The sequence below is a fragment of the Manacus candei genome, unplaced genomic scaffold (assembly GCF_025592945.1).
Source record: "Manacus candei isolate 608988 ecotype Guabito, Panama unplaced genomic scaffold, ASM2559294v1 h1tg000174l, whole genome shotgun sequence".
Lineage (NCBI taxonomy): Eukaryota > Metazoa > Chordata > Aves > Passeriformes > Pipridae > Manacus > Manacus candei.
In genome coordinates, this window is record NW_026138222.1 from 1,079,455 (window position 1) to 1,099,533 (window position 20,079).

Below are 20,079 nucleotides of genomic sequence, written 5' to 3' on the forward strand. Positions count from 1 at the left end.
GTACAACCACGACTTCTTATTTCTGTACAGCTGTAAATTCTTATTTCTACAAGCACGGCCTCATATTCCTGTACCAATATAACTGCAGATTTCTGTACAAGAAAACCTTCTTATTTCTATACAAATGTAACTTCAAATTTCTCTACAGGTGTAACCTCACATTTCTGTAGTGGTGCAACTTATTTCTGTACAAATGTAACCCTATTTCTGTACAAACACAACTTTATATTTCTGTACAAGTGTAACCCTATTTCTGTACAAACACAACTTTATATTTCTGTACAAGCATTGCCTCATATTTCTGTACAGCTGTAAAACTGTATTTCTGTTCAAGCAAAACTTCAAATTTCTGTACAGGTGTAACTTCATATTTCGCCACAAGCACAACCTCGTGTTTCTGTGCCAATGTAACTTCATATTTTTGTACAACCACAACTTCTTATTTCTGTAGAGCTGTAAAGTCACATTTTTTGTCCAAGCACAACCTCATATTCCTGTACTAGTATAACTTCAGATTTCTGCACAAGCGCAACCTCATATTTCTGTACGGGTGCAACTTATTTCTGCACGAGCACAACTTCCAATTGCTGTACAGGTGTAACTTCGTATTTCTGTAAAAGCACAATTTCATATTTCTTGCAGGCGTGACTTTGTGTTTCTGTACAAACACAACTTCCTATTTCTGTACGAGCATAAACTTTATCTGTTATCTGTACGGGTTTAACTTTAAATTTCTGTACAGGTGTAACTTCACATTTATGCTCCCACCTCAGGGACATTTCCATGTGATATCGTCCTTTTTGGACAAGAAAAACAGGGGTTTTTTCCCACAAGTGGGAAAAGTTGGGAAGCAGCAAAGTGAGAGGAGCTGGATGGAGGAGCCAGACCTGGGGCGTGTTGAGCTGAGGGGGCTGCAAAGCTCCTGCAGGGAGGGAAAAATCCTACAGGACAAGGGGCAGCAGCTTCCCAAAAGAAAAAATTATCCGGGATATTCTCATTTTCCAGGACATCCCGCACATTTCTTAATTTTTTTTCCCTATTCTGCTTCAGGCTCGTGCAGATACAGGAACATCCAAGTTGTCCGAGCGTGCCGGTGGAATGTGTTAGTCCTTTATAAAAAAAATTATGGAATCCCAGGGTGGTTTGGGTGGGAAGGGACCTTAAAAGCCCATCCTGTTCCAACCCTGACACTTCCCAATCTCCCAGGTTGCTCCAACCTGGCCTTGGACGCTTCCAGGGACCCAGGGGCAGCCACAGCTTCTCTGGGCAAACCCTATGCCAAAAAAAAGCTGGTTATTGGAAACATTCAGTGATAAAAAACAGAGTTGGAAAAGGGGGCAGATAAATTTAAACAGGACAAGACCTGATATGGTAGATCCACGTTTGTGGGTGATTTAATTTGGTTGGAAAGTCTCTTGGCTTTGACTCGTTTCCTGAGGAGGAGGACGAAAGGACGAGGAAGGTTTGTGGAGATCAGAGGGAAGATCCTGCCCTGCTCCTCTCCCGGTATTTTCCTTTTTCCGGCGGGACGTGACTTTAATCCCGTGTTTTCTGCTGACACCTGCTGGCCCTCAGCAGGAGGGTTTTTGTGGGCCCTACCCAAACAACCCGGGAAGTTGTTAGGGTGGATTAACTATCCCATGGGACGGTGTCACCGGGAGAACCGGTCTTTAATCTTCAGGGATAGGGAACTAAAAAACACAAAGCTGCAGCGATGGAGGTGGCTGGGGACAGCCCTGTGAGTTTGAAGGTCTTGGTTTCCTAATTTAAGGAAAAATCAGTTGGAAATAAACAGCCAGTGACAAGCCACACACTGAAATCCCGACTCATTCCTTATCCAGAACATTTCCAAGGTGCCTGGTGGATTGGGAACATGGATTAGGAATAGAAATAACAGTTCTCTCACCAGTAATCCAAAATGAACTGGTGTTATAACCAACTAATTTTGGTTATCCAAGGGCCCTTTCTGATGTTACAGGTCTAAATCAACGAGAGGAGAAAAGAAATATTTCCATGCAAAGGGTGAAATTTTCTGGGATTTCCTTCCTGACTGGGATAACTCTCCTAAGTTTCTGGGATTTCTCTCCTTACAGGTGGTGTTTCTGTTCCTTAAAACCGTGCCCCTCGTTCCTCACCTCTGGTGACGTTTGAGAAGTGTCAATGTTCTGAAATATTGGAGCAATCCAACAAGAGGGGGTCGGGCTTTGCTCCCAGGGAACGAGGGACAGGACAAGAGGAAACGGCCTCGAGCTGTGCCAGGGGAGGTTTGGGGTGGATATGGGGAAAATTCCTTCCTGGAAAGGGTGGTCGGGCCTTGGCAGGGACTGCCCAGGGCAGGGGGGAGTCCCCACCCCTGGAGGGATTTAAAGCCCCGTGGATGTGGCTCGTGGGGACACGGGGCAGTGGTGGCCTCGGCAGCGCTGGGAAGGGTTGGACTCCGTGATCTTGGAGGGCTTTTCCAACCCCAAAGGTTCTCCAGTCCAGCAGGGAGACACTCGGGTTGGGGGAGGTTCATTTGACCTTTCACTCCTTCCCGTGTCCCCAGGGTGTCCCTGACTCACTGCACGACTCCACATCCTCTTGGGACAGCGAGGGGAGGACGGCCCAGCCCTGCCCACGTTGGAGTGCCCTAATTGGCAGCACTAATTGCCCTGACCAGGCTTGTGGAGGGTTCCCACCCACCCACCCCCCACCCCTTGGCGTGAGAGCCCCATTTAAACCAAGCTCCCTTCTTTTGGGCCTTGTTGGAGCTGTGCTGGCTCCACGCTGGATTTGGGCTCGTGGTTGTTTCCCTCCTGGCTGTGGAGCTGTCTTGGGACATCCCTGAGGACTTGGACCCTCCTGGCTGTTCCTGGTCAGTGCCCCCAGACCTGTTCTGTGGGGTCCCCTGGGGCTCTACTGCTTGTGGGGTCCCTAATCCTAATCCCTCCCACCCTGCTTAGGTCTCCAATCCCACCTGCCTTTCTGTCTCCTCTGGCTTCCTGCTGCTCCCTAATTCCCGGGGGTGTTTTGGACCCTGGCATCTACCCTGTGGATGTTTTCAGCCTCTTAGAATCCTGGAATGATTTGGCTTGGGAGGGACTTCAAAGCCCATCCAGTTCCAACCTTCCTGCTATCCCAGGTTGCTCCAACCTGCCCTTGGACACTCCCAGGGATCCAGGGGCAGCCACAGCTTCTCTGGGAAATCCATTCCAGCCCCTCCCCACCCTCCCAGCCAGCAATTCCTTCCCAGTATCCCATCTGACCCTGCCCTCTGGCAGTGGGAAGCCATTCCCTGTGTCCTGTCCCTCCATGCCTTGTCCCCAGTCCCTCTCCAGCTCTCCTGGAGCCCCTTCAGGCCCTGCCAGGGGCTCTCAGCTCTCCCTGGAGCCTTCTCTTCTCCAGGGGAACCCCCCCAGCTCTCCCAGCCTGACTCCAGAGCAGAGGGATCCAGCCCTTGGAGCATCTCCATGGCCTCCTCTGGATTCACTCCAGCTTCACCCAAACCTGTGGCTTGTCTCCAAACCCTGCAGGACCTCCTGGCTCCCGTGGGAGGGCAGAGCTGGAGACCTCTGGAGCCCCTCAAGGAGGGTCAGGTGTGGGTACAAAGGTCTGGATTTAAACGCAGCTCCTTAAATGCAGAGGGTGGAGGAGGCTCTGGATGGTGCTGATCAGGAATCCTGGAGCTGGTTGGGATACTTTGGATCCTGACACGTTTGGCAGGATCTCTTGGCAGCCTTTAAATCCGTGAGGGATGTCGAGTGAGTAATGAAACAAGCTCTAATTTTGCCCTGGATTAAATCCCTCCTTCCTGTTTTCAAGGAGTGAATCCACGGGACAGAGCTGGATTTGACTCCCACTGCAATTACTGCAGTTCCAGAAGCAGGGAATCAGCAGGAAACCCCCGTGGTGGTTCCTGACTCTTAGGATCAATTTTTGTTGTTTGATTGGTGCTTGTTTTCCCAGAACTGGGCTCGGTTACCCCTCCCAGACCCGAGGCCTTTGTGCCCTTCGTGTGCCCCCAAGACACGACAGTCAGAGGGTGACTAATTCCTACGAGCCAGAACAGGCTGGATCCCTGCCTGAGGCTCCCTGTGTTCCCAAAAACACGAGCCCTGGCCTTGCACAAGACTTGCTCGGGGTCTGAACCCATGACAGGCCTCCCTGGGCATGGAGAGATCACGTGGGAGCGGAGGCGAGGGGAGGGACAGCAGGGAGGTGATGTGAAAATCTTCCTCTGGGAATTGTCACTTGGAATTTCCTTGCTCTCCTGAGGTGGATGGAGCAGCTGAACCGTCTCCCTTCCATCCCATATTCCCAGGAATCCCATCTGCAGGTGTGACTGCAGGCTCAGCTCCTGGCTCTTCCTCAGCAACGGTTTTAATGGGATAAATAAAAAGTGGATCCAGCTCCTGGTTGTTCCTCAGTAACATTTTAACAGGATAAACAAGAAGTGAATCCAGCTCCTGGTTGTTCCTCAGTAATGTTTTCAATGGGATAAAAAACAAGTGGATCCAGCTCCTGGTTGTTCCTCAGTAATGTTTTTAGTGAGATAAAAAACAAGTGGATCCAGTCCTGTAACATTTTTAGTGAGATAAATAAAAGTGGATCCAGCTCCTGGCTCTTCCTCAGTAACATTTTTAATGGGATAAAAAACAAGTGGATCCAGCTCCTGGCTGTTCCTCAGTAACATTTTTAGTGGGATGAACAAAAAGTGGATCCAGCTCCTGTAACATTTTAACAGGATAAACAAGAAGTGAATCCAGCTCCTGGTTGTTCCTCAGTAATGTTTTTAGTGAGATAAAAAACAAGTGGATCCAGTCCTGTAACATTTTTAGTGAGATAAATAAAAGTGGATCCAGCTCCTGGCTCTTCCTCAGTAACATTTTTAATGGGATAAAAAACAAGTGGATCCAGCTCCTGGCTGTTCCTCAGTAACATTTTTAGTGGGATGAACAAAAAGTGGATCCAGCTCCTGTAACATTTTAACAGGATAAACAAGAAGTGAATCCAGCTCCTGGTTGTTCCTCAGTAATGTTTTTAGTGAGATAAAAAACAAGTGGATCCAGTCCTGTAACATTTTTAGTGAGATAAATAAAAGTGGATCCAGCTCCTGGCTCTTCCTCAGTAACATTTTTAATGGGATAAAAAACAAGTGGATCTGCTCCTGTAACATTTTTAGTGAGATAAACAAGAAGTGGATCCAGCTCCTGGTTATTCCTCAGTAACATTTTCAATGGGATAAAAACCAAGTGGATCCAATTCCTGGTTGTTCCTCAGTAATGTTTTTAATGGGATAAACAAAAAGTGAATCCAGCTCCTTGTTGTTCCTCAGCAACATTTTTAGTGGGATAAATAAAAAGTGGATCCAGCTCCTTAACATTTTAACAGGATAAACAAGAAGTGGATCCAGCTCCTGGTTGTTTCTCAGTAACGTTTTTAGTGGGATAAAAAACAAGTGGATCTGCTCCTGTAACATTTTTAGCAGGATAAACAAGAAGTGGATCCAGCTTCTGGTTATTCCTCAGCAACATTTTCAATGGGATAAAAAACAAGTGGATCCAGCTCCTGGCTCTTCCTCAGTAATGTTTTTAATGGGATAAACAAAAAGTGAATCCAGCTCCTTGTTGTTCCTCAGCAACATTTTTAGTGGAATAAACAAAAAGTGGATCCAGCTCCTGGTTGTTCCTCAGCAACATTTTTAGTGGGATAAATAAAAAGTGGATCCAGCTCCTGTAACATTTTAACAGGATAAACAAGAAGTGGATCCAGCTCCTGGTTGTTCCTCAGTAGCATTTTTAGTGGGATAAAAAACAAGTGGATCCAGCTCCTGGCTCTTCCTCAGTGATGTTTTTAGTGGGATGAAGGAAAAGTGGATCCAATTCCTGGTTGGTCCTCAGCAACATTTTTAATGGGATAAACAAAAAATGGATCCAATCCCCGGTTGTTCCTCAGCAACATTTTTTAGTAGGATAAAAAACAAGTGGATCTGCTCCTGTAACATTTTTAGTGAGATAAACAAGAAGTGGATCCAGCTCCTGGTTGTTCCTCAGCAACATTTTTCATGGGATAAAAAACAAGTGGATCCAATTCCTGGTTGTTCCTCAGTAACATTTTTATTGGGAAAAAAAAAACAAGTGGATCCAGCTCCTGGCTCTTCCTCAGTGATGTTTTTAGTGGGATGAAGGAAAAGTGGATCCCATTCCTGGTTGGTCTTCAGCAACATTTTTAGTGGGATAAAAAACAAGTGGATCCAGTCCTGTAACATTTTTAATGGGATAAACAAAAAGTGGATCCAGCTCCTGGTTATTCCTCAGTAACGTTTTTAGTGGGATAAACAAGAAGTGGATCCAGCTCCAGGGGAGGTAATTCCCAAAGTTCAACCAGGAGACTGCCTTGACTCCCTCCACATGGATAACAACAACTCCCAACACCTGGGCACCTTCGACAACGAGCGTTGACTGGGATGAAACTCTCTGGGATCTCTGGGACACAACCCCCCATCCCGGCGAGGGCCGGGATGGCTCCTGTTTTCCCAGGAATCCGTGTGAAAGGCCACACATTGCTCCGGACCCGCCTCCCGCCCCCCTGCTCTGGCTGTGCCCTTGGAAAATCCGGGTCTGGAGGTGCCCTCGGCCTCCCGGTGGCCTCGAGGGGGCTGATAAGGGTGGGAACTCGGGCACGTGGGGCGATAGCTCTGCCCAGATAAGGTTTTACCTGGGAATAAAGCCCGGCATAAATCCCCCTTTTCCCAGGCCGAGACGAGCCCGCGGCGAAGATGAGGCTGGTTCTGCTCCTCAGTGCCCTCCTCGGGGCTTCCCTGGCCCTGGAGACCTTCGTGGGGTGAGTTCCTCTGGGTTTGGGTTTGAGTTCCTCTGGGTTTGGGTTCGAGTTCCTCTGGGTTTGGGTTCGAGTTCCTCTGGGTTTGGGTTTGAGTTCCTCTGGGTTTTGGTTCGAGTTCCTCTGGGTTTTGGTTCGAGTTCCTCTGGGTTTTGGTTCAAGTTCCTCTGGGTTTGGGTTCGAGCTCAGCTTTGCAAACCCCGCCCGGGGCACATTCCTGGCGTTCTCCGACCGATTCCTCCCGTTCCTTTCCTTCCCTGGTGTTTGAAGGAACCTCTCTCCGCTCGAATTCAGGTTTTCTAAGCGCTTGAGCTCCTGAATTCCTGCTCATCCAAGGCTTTTTTTTTGGCTTTTGCTGTTCCCCAAGCCTTGAGCTGGACCTAAACCTAGTCCAGCACAAAGCAGAGCTGAAAACCAGAGCCCGGCTTGGGATCAGAGATCTTTCCCCTTGTTTTCCCAGTTTATTTCTCCTCCTTTCCCTCATTTCTGCCTTCCTGAGCCATCCAAACCCTCGTCTCCAACCGTTAAATTCCAGAGGTTTATCTTTGGGTTGCATTGCAAAAATTGTCTCTGACCCTGGAAGGACTTTTAATAATTAATAATTAAGAATTAAGAAATCCTGGGATTCAGTGAGTGAGCGCTGGATCCCAGTGAGTAAATCACAGAGATTTAAGGATTAAGAATAAAAAAATAATAAATATATCACTTACTCAAACCCAGGGCTTTGTGAGGCCAGGAGATCATTTGAACTTTGCTCGTTTAATCCCGGACCGAATTCTCACGAATCCGGCGACATTTTCAGGAATATCCATCCCTGAAATAAAACAGAGGTGGAGAATCCAGTAACGAGTTATTAATGCGGAAAAACACTGATTTAAGTCGGTCCAACCAAAAAAAACCCTCATCCCTGAGCTGGGCAGAGGGAGGGACCTGGTGTGAGGTGGTGGTGAATAAACAGCCATAAATCTGAGTTTGGCTTTTACCTTTTTTGTCCCCATTTTAAGGTGTATTTTCCAGCTCTGGAGCTGACCCTGGAGTTGATCCTGGGTCGTGCTTCCAGTTGTTGTCAGTCAGTCCACAGTGGGTGGAGCGAGGTGCTTCCAGAGGGGGATTCATTCCCCCTTGGAATGGCGTCACCCAGCAACGATCCGGGACCGAACCCAGGAACGAATCCCCGTTTTTAAATAAAAGAGATCCCGTGCCCCCCAAACTCCACCACCACGTCGTTTTCCCGCCCAAAAACCAACTCATAAATTGAATTTTAAGAGTTTATGACCAGGACTGGTCCTCCTGAGTGGCCAAACCCTCCTCCAGCTGTCGCCTCCCTGCCGGTGAAGGTGCCGGTTGTTGGGTGAACTCTTGGGTGAAGGTGCCGGTTGTTGGGTGAACTCTTGGGTGAAGGTGCCAGTTGTTGGGTGAACTCTTGGGTGAAGGTGCCGGTTGTTGGGTGAACTCTCTGGTGACGCCGAGTCAGGGGGATTAAACGAACCCCCCGGGCAATTAACCCCGTTAATTAGCCGGTTCAGTGACTGCTCCTGAAGGCCCTGATTCCGTGCAGGCACCAGGTTCTCCGGATCAAGACCAGAAACGAGGAGGAGGTGAGGCAGCTGCAGCTCCTGGAGTCGCTGGAGCACCTCGAGGTACGGCCTTGGGAGGGTTTGGGAACGTTCCAGGTGGGGCAGGACTTGGGAAAAGGGGTCAGGAAATGGATTTGGAGCTCGTTTGGAGGGTTTCTGTCCCGCTGCCATAAATATTTTTACTGTCTGAATAGAGTAGAAATATAAAATATATCGATGTAAATCTATTGATATAAATCCATCCATATAAATCTATCAATATAAAATGTATCGATATAAAATGTATCAATATAAAATGTATCAATATAAGTTATAAAATATATATGTATAAAAATAGAATATATAAATATAAAAGATATAAATAGATAAATATAAAATGCATCAGTATAAATATACCAATACAAATATAAAAAGATACATATATAATATATAAATATAAAAATATCAATATAAAAATATCAATATAAAATATATAAATATGAAATACATCAATAAAAATATACCAATACAAAAATAAAAACATACATATATAATATATAAATATAAATATATCAATATAAAAATATCAATATAAAATATAAAAATATAAAATATCTATATATATATAAAATATATCCATACATAAATATAATATGTCAATATAAAATATATCAATATAAAAATAAATATATACATATATAAATACAATATATAAAAATAAACTATATCAATATAACTATATAAATATAAAATATATCGATATAAATATATAAATATAAAATATATACATATATATATATAATATATAATATATCAATATAAAATATATCAATATAAAATATATCAATACAAAATATATAAATACAAAATATATAAATACAAAATATATCAATATAAATATTAAATATATTTTATATTTTTATATATATATATTGATATATCAATGTAAATATGTAAACATAAAATATATGAATATAATTTATTTTTATAATTTTATAAATTATTTTATAATTTACTGTCTCAATACTCTATATTTGCTCTCCCAGCTCTAGAACCAGCTCGGTGGCCAGGAGTGCCTGAATCCCTATTTTTTTTCTCCCCTCCTGGATTTACAATCATATTTGAATTATTCTTGTTCTTAACCTTGGTACTAAAACCCCCGTTTTTCCAGTGGGAATGGAGGGGTTTTTGTGCTTCTCTTCCCGGTGCTGTGGAAGGAATTGGTTGGAAGGTTGAAACACAAAACCACGCCGTGAAATTCCAGGTTTTACCTGGAATTGTAAAATTCCTGCTCCTGCCGGTGGGAATTTTTCACGCTGGCGCCCTTTAAGATTATTTGAATAGTGTAGGAATGAAAACTCAGAAAAGGAGAGGGGGGAAAAAGGGAAATAAAACCAGCAGGGTTTGTGTCACCCAGGGCTGTAAAATAGAATTTTTTTTTAAACTATTTCTGGTGAAAATAATTAAAAATATCACCATATAAAAATCCAAATGAACAGAATTCCCTCTCGCTTTTGTGCCCAAGGCCCTGGAATTGGGGAAAATGTTGGCTTGATCCTCCCCCTGTTCGTGATTTCATTGTGAGGCCACAAAGAGTTCCAGGGCTCTTGGAACCTCGGGAGCCCCCGGATTTGGGAGGAACCGCCGTCCCCAAAGCTCCGGAAGAGCCGCTCGCAACCGAATCCTTCCTCCTTCCCCCTTTCCCAGCTGGATTTCTGGATCAGCCCCTCCGCCCCCGCCCTCCCCGTGGACGTGAGGATCCCTGCTGCCAGCGTCCAGTCGGTCAAAGCCTTCCTGGAATCCCAGGGGATCGAGTATTCCGTCCTGATCGAGGACCTGCAGGTAGGGAATTCCGACGGGCACGCGTGGAGCCTCCGAACCCTCTGGAAGCAAACCAGGATTCCCAGTTTGGCCTCATTCCCAGCGTGGGCTCTCCCACGCCCTGTTTTCCATGAGGTTCTCCTGTTATTTTTGGGTTAATCCCTCCAAGACAATCCCGGGATTGCTGCAGGTGCTCCTGGAAAAACTGCCTCGGGTGGTTTTTTGAACTCCGGGGGTTCAAATCTGGATTCCTCCGAGACAACCCCGGGGGAATTTCCGTGGTGTTTTGGCCATGGATATTTGGGAACCACACCTGAAGTTACTCAGGATTCAGCAAAACACGTCAGGAGTAGTCAAGGATCGAAGTTGCCCACTGGGGCACCAATCCAACATCTTCCCGTGAGGAATGATCCCAAAATGGCACCGGAACCAACGAGTCCAGAGGAGGGCACGGAGCTGCTGCCAGGGCTGGATTCCCTCTGCTCTGGAGCCAGGCTGGGAGAACTGGGGGGGTTCCCCTGGAGAAGAGAAGGATCCAGGAAAATCTTGGAGCCCCTTCCAGGGCCTAAAGGGGCTCCAGGAGAGCTGGAGAGGGACTGGGGACAAGGCCTGGAGGGACAGGACACAGGGAATGGCTTCCCACTGCCAGAGGGATATTGGGAAAGAATTGCTGGCTGGGAGGGTGGGGAGGGGCTGGAATGGGTTTCCCAGAGAAGCTGTGGCTGCCCCTGGATCCCTGGGAGTGTCCAAGGCCGGGTTGGAGCAACCTGGGATAGCGGGAGGTGTCCCTGGAGTTGGAACTGGATGATCCTTCAGTTCCCTTCCCACCCAAACCGTTCCAGGAATTCTCTGGTTCACTCAGCACAAACACTTGCCTTTTAAAATTCGTGTTGTGACCGAAGCAGACTTTTCTCCCCCTTGGAATGTCTCCTTTTAGGATGTTCTGGACAAGGAGCAGCAGGACATGGCCGAGAGCGCCCAGAGGGCGCGAAGCACCAGCTTCGACTTCAGCTCCTACCACACCCTGGATGATGTGAGTCCCTCAGGGCAGGAGGGTTCTTTCCTTATCCCTGGCCTTTCTTCACACTGTGTCCCATCAAAATTCCAATATTTAGGATCTAGATGTCTCTCCAGCTTGTCTTGGCACCTGGTTTTGGGGTTTATCTGAATTAATTTAGTGGTCAGAATAATCAGAGCGAGTGCTGATCAAACTTTTCCATGGAATCCAAACCCCTTCCTTCTGAGCCTCCAAAGAGACAGAGAAATAAAGGAATCTTGAAATAGGGAGATAAAGGACTCCTTGCCCAGGGAAGCTGTGGCTGCTCATCCCTGGAAGTGTCCAAGGCCGGGTTGGACGGGGCTTGGAGCAACCCAGGATGGGTTGGAACCAGATGGTTTTCAAGGTCCCTTCCAACCCAAACCAGCCCACAATTCCACGAAATGTGTCGTGAGCGTCCTCCTGACTCCTCATTCCAGATTTATGCAGAGCTGGACCACCTTGCATCCGAGCACAGCTTCGTGGAGAAGATCCAGATCGGGGAATCCTACGAGAAGCGCCCTCTGTACGCCCTTAAGGTACAACAAAACTTCCCAGGGTGTGCCTGGCCTGGGACAGGCACTGCAGAGCCCGGCCCAGAGCAGCCCAGCCTGCCTGGGATGGTTTTGGCTGAAGGATGATTTGACTCTTTCCCTCCCATTCCCACAGTTCAGCACCGGCGGGTCCAACCGCCCGGCCATCTGGCTCGACGCCGGCATCCACTCCCGGGAGTGGGTCACCCAGGCCAGCGCCCTCTGGATCGCCAACCAGGTCCCCTTGAGCTGTTCTGCTTCGTCCTGGGAGTGCCTCAGAGCATTCCAAGGACGTCACATCCCCGTGTTTAATTAACTGCTGATCCTCCACCCCTCCCAAAGCCGACTCCCGGAGGATGTTGTGGCTGCCCGGAGCACACGGTGTCTTGTTGGAAGAGCTGAGTTTAGGCAGACAAAATGCAGTAGTTTAGAGAGAGAAAATGCAGCAGTTCGGGGAGGCAAAGTGCAGCAGTTCATGGGAAGTTGTTGACAAAAAGGGGGCTGATAAGCCCACAAAAAAACCCAAGGCCTTGGAGATTGTTTTGCTGCTTCGCTCTCCCAGCGCAGGGAGACGCTCTGTGGTTGGTTCCCTCCCACAGCAATGCCCAAAACCTCCAACCCTGTGTAAATTTAAATCATCTCAAGCATTTAAACCCTGCTGGAGGCGCCTAAACCACCCCAGGAGTGCAGCCCAGTTGAGTATTCCCAGCCTGGCTGCTCCGCTTCAATCCCAGTGCGGGGCCTTGGTCGGTTCTCCGGGATGAGGGAGTGGGAAATTTTGTTGCTTTCCCCCATTAACCTCCAAATCAAACAGATTAATTGGCCACCAGGAAACTGATACTCTTGTTCCCCTGCCCCAAAATCCAGACTCTGTTGCCAGCTGTGAGGGCCCCTGGGACAGGGACGCTCTGCTGACCGGGGTGTGCTGTCCTGTCTCTGCCCAGATCGCCTCCGGCTACGGATCCGACTCCTCCATCACCTCCCTGCTGGACAAGATGGACCTTTTCCTGCTGCCAGTGGCCAACCCTGATGGCTTTGTGTACACCCACACCTCGGTGAGTGAGGGGGCCGATCCAGGGAGCTGCCCTGCTCTTCCAAGGAAATAATTAACACAGGGAAACAGGCTCTGGAAGTCCCTTTCTTAGTGCTGCAAGAAGGAACTGCAAGGAGGAATTTTAAATTACTCACCTTAAACACCCCACCCCCGTCCGGTTCTGACCGTTATCCCATCGGGAATAACGCTGGGATCACGCCTGGGATCCCCCCCTGGGGAATGGCAGCTCCTTCTGGGAGCAGCTCCCACCCAAACACCCGGATTTGCTCATTTTTGGGAGCTGTTTCCTCTCCTCCAGAACCGCATGTGGAGGAAGACGCGCTCCAAGAACGCGGGCAGCGTCTGCTACGGGGTGGATCCCAACAGGAACTGGGATGCGGGCTTTGGAGGTAGGGATGAGGAGTTTCTGGGCCCTGGATCCCGTCACAGAGCACCGGGAATAATGCAAGGGACTCCAAAGGGTCCCTGGGGATGGAGCCGTTTCCCGTTTCGCGTTGATTAATCGCCCAAGAGCACGAGGTGAAGGTGGCACTCGTGGAATCAGGGAATTACAGGCTGGTTTGGCTCAGGGGGGACCTGAAACACATTTTAGTTCCAGGCAGGGACACCTCCCAGTGCTCCAAGCCCCGTCCCAGCACAGAACACCTCCGGGGTGGGGGTTCCAGGTCACGTCACCTCAAAGCACATCCCTTAAACATTCCCACCCTGGCGCTGCTGCTCAAGGGTTTACCAGAATTTCAGGCCTTGCCTCAGTAAAGCCTGGCTTTGTTGGGCCTTCCTCGACCTCCCAGGACTGTCCCTTCTCACTGGTTTGTCCCCTCCAGGTCCCGGGGCCAGCAGCTGGCCCTGCTCCGACTCCTACCACGGCCCCAGCGCCGAGTCCGAGGTGGAGGTGAAATCCGTGGCCGACTTCATCAGGAACCATGGGAACTTCAAGGCCTTCCTCACCCTGCACAGCTATTCCCAGCTCCTGATGTATCCCTACGGATACAAGTGCACCAGGCCCGACGACTACGCCGAGCTGGTGAGACACGAGAAGCTTTGGCTTCTCCTCCTCTTGGCTTTGGCTTCTCCTCCTCTTGCCTTTGGCTTCTCCTCCTCTTGCCTTTGGCTTCTCCTCCCCTGTCTGGCTGCCTCCCGGAGCTCTCCACGCTCCAGGCTCTTCCCTAACAACAGCCACGTGGACCTCACCACCGGAATTCCGGCGGGAAAGCCCCTCTGGAGGTCTCCGTCCCAGCCCTGGGCTGAAAGGGGTTTGGAGTCGGAGCCGGGTTGGGATGGGGTGGCTCAGGGTCAAGCTGAGCTTTGGGTCACTGTTTTGATTTGTTTCCACGTTTCTGAAGGCAAATCCCACAAATTCCCGAAGTTTTGCCCTTCCAAAAGCTCTCCTGGATTTTTTCTTCATCCCCAATGCCTAAATGCAGTTTTTTCCCCCGTGGCAATTTGTTGCCACTCGTCCTTTCTCCCGCTTCCACGAAGACCCCGGCTCTGTTTTCCATAAAACCCCGTCATGGAGTGGAAATGAGCACAAAGCTGATCCTGGAGTATTGGAATATCCCCAGTATTCCTTGGGATTTTCTGGTGTCTCTTGAACCTTCCCTTGACAGTCAGTGAGATGAAACACTGGATAATCCGTTATGGAACCTGTTGGGAATTATTCCACCTGCGGTGCCCCTTCCCAGGAATCCTGTGGGAGCTGGGAGTGCTGTGGGTGGGTGGAGGTTTCTCTGAGTGTCCCGTGAAGTTTGGCTGCTTCCTGACTCACCCTCCCTGTTCTGCTCTCCAGGAATCCCTGGGAAGAGCCGCTGCCAATGCCATCAAATCCGTGTACGGCACCACCTTCCAAGTGGGGCCCATCTGCTCCACCATCTGTGAGTGTGGGGCTGCTCTGGGCTCGTTGGGCTGGCCCTGGACAACAATTCCTGGCCCTGGACAACAATTCCTGTCCAACAATCCCTGTCCCTGTCCAACAACCCCTGTCCCTGGACAACAACCCCTGTCCAACAATCCCTGTCCAACAATCCCTGTCCCTGGACAACAACCCCTGTCCAACAATCCCTGTCCAACAATCCCTGTCCCTGGACAACAACCCCTGTCCAACAATCCCTGTCCAACAATCCCTGTCCCTGTCCAACAATTCCTGTCCAACAACTCCTGTCCCAGGACAACAATCCCTGTCCTCCCACAACCCCTGTCCCAGGACAACAATCCTGATTCCAGGACAACAATCCCTGTCCCCCCACAATCCCCATCCAACAATTCCTATCCCAGGGCACCAATCCCTGTCCCCACAATCCCTATCCCAGCACAACATTCCCTGTCCCCCTACAATCCCTGTCCCCACAGTCCCTGTCCCCACCATCCCTGTCCCAATATAACAGTCCCTCTCCCTGCCAACAATCCCTGTCCCAGCACAACAGTTCCTCTCCCCACAATCCCTGTTCCCACAATCCCTGTCCCTGTCCAACAATCCCTGTCCCAGGACACCAATCCCTGTTCCCACAATCCCTGTCCCAGGACACCAAGCCCTGTTCCTACAATCCCTATCCCCCCCACAATCCCTATCCCAGCACAATCCCTGTCCCCCACAATCCCTGTCCCAATGTAACAGTCCGTCTCTCCCCCAGCAATCCCTATTCCAGCACAACAGTTCCTGTCCCCACAATCCTGTCCCCACAGTCCCTATCCCCCCACAATCCCTGTCCAACAATCCCTGTCTCCACAATCCCTATCCCCCCACAATCCCTGTCCCCACAATCCCTGTCCCCACAATCCCTGTCTCCCACAATCCCTATCCCCCCACAATCCCTGTTCCCACAATCTGTGTCCCCACAGTCCCTGTCCCCCCCCAATCCCTATTCCCACAATCCCTGTCCCACAATCCCTGTCCCACAATCCCTGTCCCCCACAATCCCTCTCCCACAATCCCTGTTCCCCCGCAATCTCTGTCCCCCACAATCTCTATCCCAGCACAACAATCCCTATTCCCACAATCCCTGTCCCCACAATTCCTATTCCCACAATCCCTATCCCAGCACAACAATCCCTATTCCCACAAACCCTGTCCCCACAACTCCTATTCCCACAATCCCTATCCCAATACAACAATCCCTCTCCCCCCCAACAATCCCTACCCCAGCACAACAATCCCTCTACAACAATCCCTGTCCCCCACAGTCCCTGTCCAGCAATCCCTGTCCTCACAATCCCTGTCCAGCAATCCCTGTCCTCACAATCCCTATCCCAGCACACCAATCCCTGTCCCAGGACATCAATCCCTGTCCAACAATCCCTCCTGGAAGCCCCCGAGCGTTCCCCCCAACCCTCCTCCCCATCCCTCCCAACCCCAAACCGCAGCCTCCCCCCGCCCCCCTCCCTACCCTCCTATATTCCCGCGCTGATCCCTCTGGCCGCATTCCCATTCCCTGTTCCCAGACCAGGCCAGCGGGGGCAGCATCGACTGGGCCTACGACATCGGCATCAAATATTCCTTCGCCTTCGAGCTGCGGGACACGGGACGCTACGGATTCCTCCTGCCCGCCACCCAGATCGTCCCCGCCGCCACCGAGACCTGGATGGGCCTCAGGAAGATCATGGAGCACGTCCTGAAAAAGCAGGAATGAGCCGGCAAAGGGCTCTTCCCCGGGCTGGGATGAATAAACCCCTCCCGTGCATCCCGCTCCTGGAGTTGTTGGATTGTTCCCCACATCCCGTGGGATGAGGGGTTGGGAGACGGCTCGTCCTGCCCACTCGTCCCCTTCCACACCTCCCGCTATCCCAGGTTGCTCCAAGCCCCGTCCAACCCGGCTTGGGACACTTCCAGGGATGGGGAGAGTCAGGAGGGGTGGGCAGGGATGAGCCTGGGCTTGGAAAAACAGTAAGGAAAAAGAGTCCATTAAAACCCGTGGATAAGGGGGGTTTGGATGAGCTCAGTGGCATTTGGGCTCGTTGGGAAGCAGGAGTGCAGTGAGAAAGAGGGAAAATGAGGGAAGCAGGAAATTCCCTGGTGACTGAAGGCAGTCATGGAATCACGGAATGGTTTGGATGGGAAGGGACCTTAAAGATCATCCAGTTCCAATCCCAAAACCTTCCACTATCCCAGGTTGCTCCAACCCGGTCTTGGACACTTCCAGGGATCCAGGGGCAGCCACAGCTTCTCTGGGAAATCCATTCCAGCTCCTCCCCACCCTCAGAGATAGGAATTCCTTCCCAATATCCCACCTATCCCTGCCCTCTGGCACTGGGAAGCCATTCCCTGTGTCCTGTCCCTCCATCCCTTGTCCCCAGTCCCTCTCCAGCTCTCCTGGAGCCCCTTTAGGCCCTTCAAGGGGCTGTAGGATTTCCCTGGATCCTTCTCTTCCCCAGGCCGCAGAGGGGCTGCCGTGAGCCCCCCGATCCCGGCTGTGAGGTGATTAAAGGAATTTAATTGCCTTTAAGGAGCCCCAGGACGCTCCACCGACCACTGCCCTTCCTAAATATCCCCGTACATTTATCCCGCCCCTTTTCCCCCTCCCAGCTTTGCCCAGTGGATGGAGACGGGAGACCCCTTCCCTCTTTCCCTCCCTCCCTCCAGCGCTGCCCGTCCCGGTCCCTCGGGATGCCCCCCCTCCCTTTTCCTGTTGTCCCGCTGCTGATTCCTTTGGGATTAGGAGCACGGCGCTCGGGAGGCTCAGGGATTAGCCGGTGCTGCCGTGCCGAGCGTCAGGTCCGACGGGTTTATCTGGGGTTTATCTCCGTGTCTTGTGACCCCTCCGCGAGCGGGACATCAAACACCCCTCCCGCGGCACCCGGGTCACACCCCTTCAGCTCACACGCCCCGGGTCAGTCCGGACTCACCTGAGGTGACACAGAAAACCTCAGATCAGACTCCTTAGTTTAGTTCAGACTCCTCAGTTTAGTTCAGACTCCTCAGTTTAGTTCAGACTCACCTGAGGTGTCACAGAAAACCTTAGGTCAAACTCAGTTTAGTTCAAGACTCAGTTTAGTTCAGACTAATTAGTTTAGTCCAGACTCACCTGATATGTCACAAAAAACCTTAGTTCAGACTCAGTTTAGTCCAGACTCCTTAGTTTAGTCCAGACTCACCTGATGTGCCACAGAAAACCTCCATTCAGACTCCTCAGTTTAGTTCAGGCTCCTCAGTTTAGTTCAGACTCCTCAGTTTAGTCCAGACTTACCTGAGGTGTCACAGAAAACCTCAGTTCAGACTCAGGTGATGTATCACAAAAAACCTCAGTTCAGACTCAGTTTAGTCCAGACTCCTTAGTTCAGTCCAGACTCAGCTGATGTGCCATAGAAAACCTCAGCTCAGACTCCTCAGTTTAGTCCAAACTCCTTAGTTTAGTCCAGACTTACCTGAGGTGTCACAGAAAACCTCAGTTCAGACTCAGTTGATGTATCACAAAAAACCTCAGTTCAGACTCACCTGAGGTGTCACAGAAAACCTTAAGTTCAGACCAATTAGTTTAGTTCAGACTCCTCAGTTTAGTTCAGACTCACCTGAGGTGTCACAGAAAACCTCAGTTCAGACTCAGTTTAGTTCAGACTCCTCAGTTTAGTCCAGACTCACTTGATCTATCACAGAAAACCTTAAGTTCAGACTAATTAGTTTAGTTCAGACTTGTTAGTTTAGTCCAGACTCACCTGAGGTGTCACAGAAAACCTCAGTTCAGACTCGATTTAGTTCAGACTCCTTAGTTTAGTTCAGACCCACCTGATGTATCACAGGAAACCTCAGTTCAGACTCGGTTTAGTTCAGACTCCTTAGTTTAGTTCAGACTCACTCGTTGGTTTAGTTCAGAGTCCTCAGTTTAGTTCAGACTCACCTGATGTGCCACAAAAACCCTCAGTTCAGACTCAGTTTGGTCCAGACTCATTATTTTAGTTCAGACTCGTTAGTTCAGTCCAGCCCACCTTCCCAAAGCCACAACAACCCCGGAACAGAGAGGAATCCTGGTTTTAATCGGGCAAAACCCAACCGGGAGATGTCTGCCCTAAAAACCCTCTGCGGGCCGCGCCTGCCAGGCTGGAAATGCGGCCCGGGAAAGCCGGGAATGCGGCCCGGGAAAGCCGGGAATGCGGCCCGGGAAGCCGGAGCATCCCGGCCAGGTGAGAGCTCGGGGGCATCCTGGCAGATAAGGGCCCAACAAAGGCGCTGCTGTGGCCCGGGAACAAAGCGCTGCTGTAACCCGGGAACAAAGACACCTCTGTGCCAAAGTGACCTCCCGGCACAGCCCGCACCGGCCCCGAGCTCAAACACCCAAATCGCGCCGTTTCCACCCAAAAAGGAGCCCCCGGCTCTCAGGGGAACGTCCCTGCGCCGTCCTGGAGGGACGTGATCCATCTGATCCGTCCTCCTCGTCCCGGGATGGGGTTGGATGGACAGCGCCCGGAGCGAGGGATGGGAATGGAATAATAAAGGGAATAATAAAGGGATTAAAAAATTGAGTAATAATTCGAATGGTGAATTGAATGATAAATCGGATAATGTTTTGAATAATAATAATTCGGTTAATAAATTGAATCATAATTTGTACAAAAAATTGGATAATAAATTGATTTTAAAAATCAATAATAATTTGAGTGATAAATTGAATTGTAAATTGAATAATATTTTGAATAATAATTTGCACAATAAATTGAATAATAAATTGAATGATAATTTGAACAATAAATTGATTAATATATTGAATAATGAATCGAATAATATTTCGAATAATAATTTGATTAATAAATTGAATGATAAATTGAATAATAATTTGTACAATAAATTGAATAATAAATTGATAAAAAATCAATAATAATTTGAATGATAAATTTAATTATAAATTGAATAATATTTTGAATAATAATTTGCACAATAAATTGAATAATAATTGAATAATAAATTTAATAATATTTTGAGCAATAATTTGATTAATAAATTGAATAGTAAATTGCATAATAAATTGAGCGATAATTTGAACAATAATTTGAATAATAAATTGAACAATAATTTGAACAATAAATTGAACAATAAATTGAACAATAAATTGAATAATAAATTGAGTAATAATATGAATAATAAATTGAATAATAATTTGAATAACATATTGTGAATTTCATATATATTTTTAGTTACATAGATATATGATTATTGTATGTATATATATATATATATAATCATATATATATGACCACCTGCTTGCTTTGCTGCGGGTGAATTCGCAGCAGCTTCTAATTACACATAAATCATAATTATAATTGGCTGGTGAACAGGGA

At 48.8% G+C, this 20,079-nt stretch overlaps 1 protein-coding gene across 1 annotated transcript; it reads left to right on the plus strand.

The window, feature by feature from the left end:
• The first annotated feature begins 6,716 nt into the window (after nucleotides 1-6,716).
• LOC127463780 (carboxypeptidase A2-like) lies at nucleotides 6,717-16,515 on the plus strand. Its single transcript, XM_051773624.1, has 11 exons — nucleotides 6,717-6,822; nucleotides 8,378-8,459; nucleotides 10,083-10,217; nucleotides 11,134-11,229; nucleotides 11,673-11,771; nucleotides 11,902-12,003; nucleotides 12,710-12,820; nucleotides 13,118-13,208; nucleotides 13,644-13,843; nucleotides 14,606-14,690; nucleotides 16,255-16,515. The coding sequence occupies exons 1-11, from the start codon at nucleotides 6,758-6,760 to the stop codon at nucleotides 16,440-16,442; spliced, it is 1,254 nt and encodes a 417-aa protein (XP_051629584.1). The 5' UTR covers nucleotides 6,717-6,757; the 3' UTR covers nucleotides 16,443-16,515.
• The last annotated feature ends 3,564 nt before the right edge of the window (nucleotides 16,516-20,079 follow it).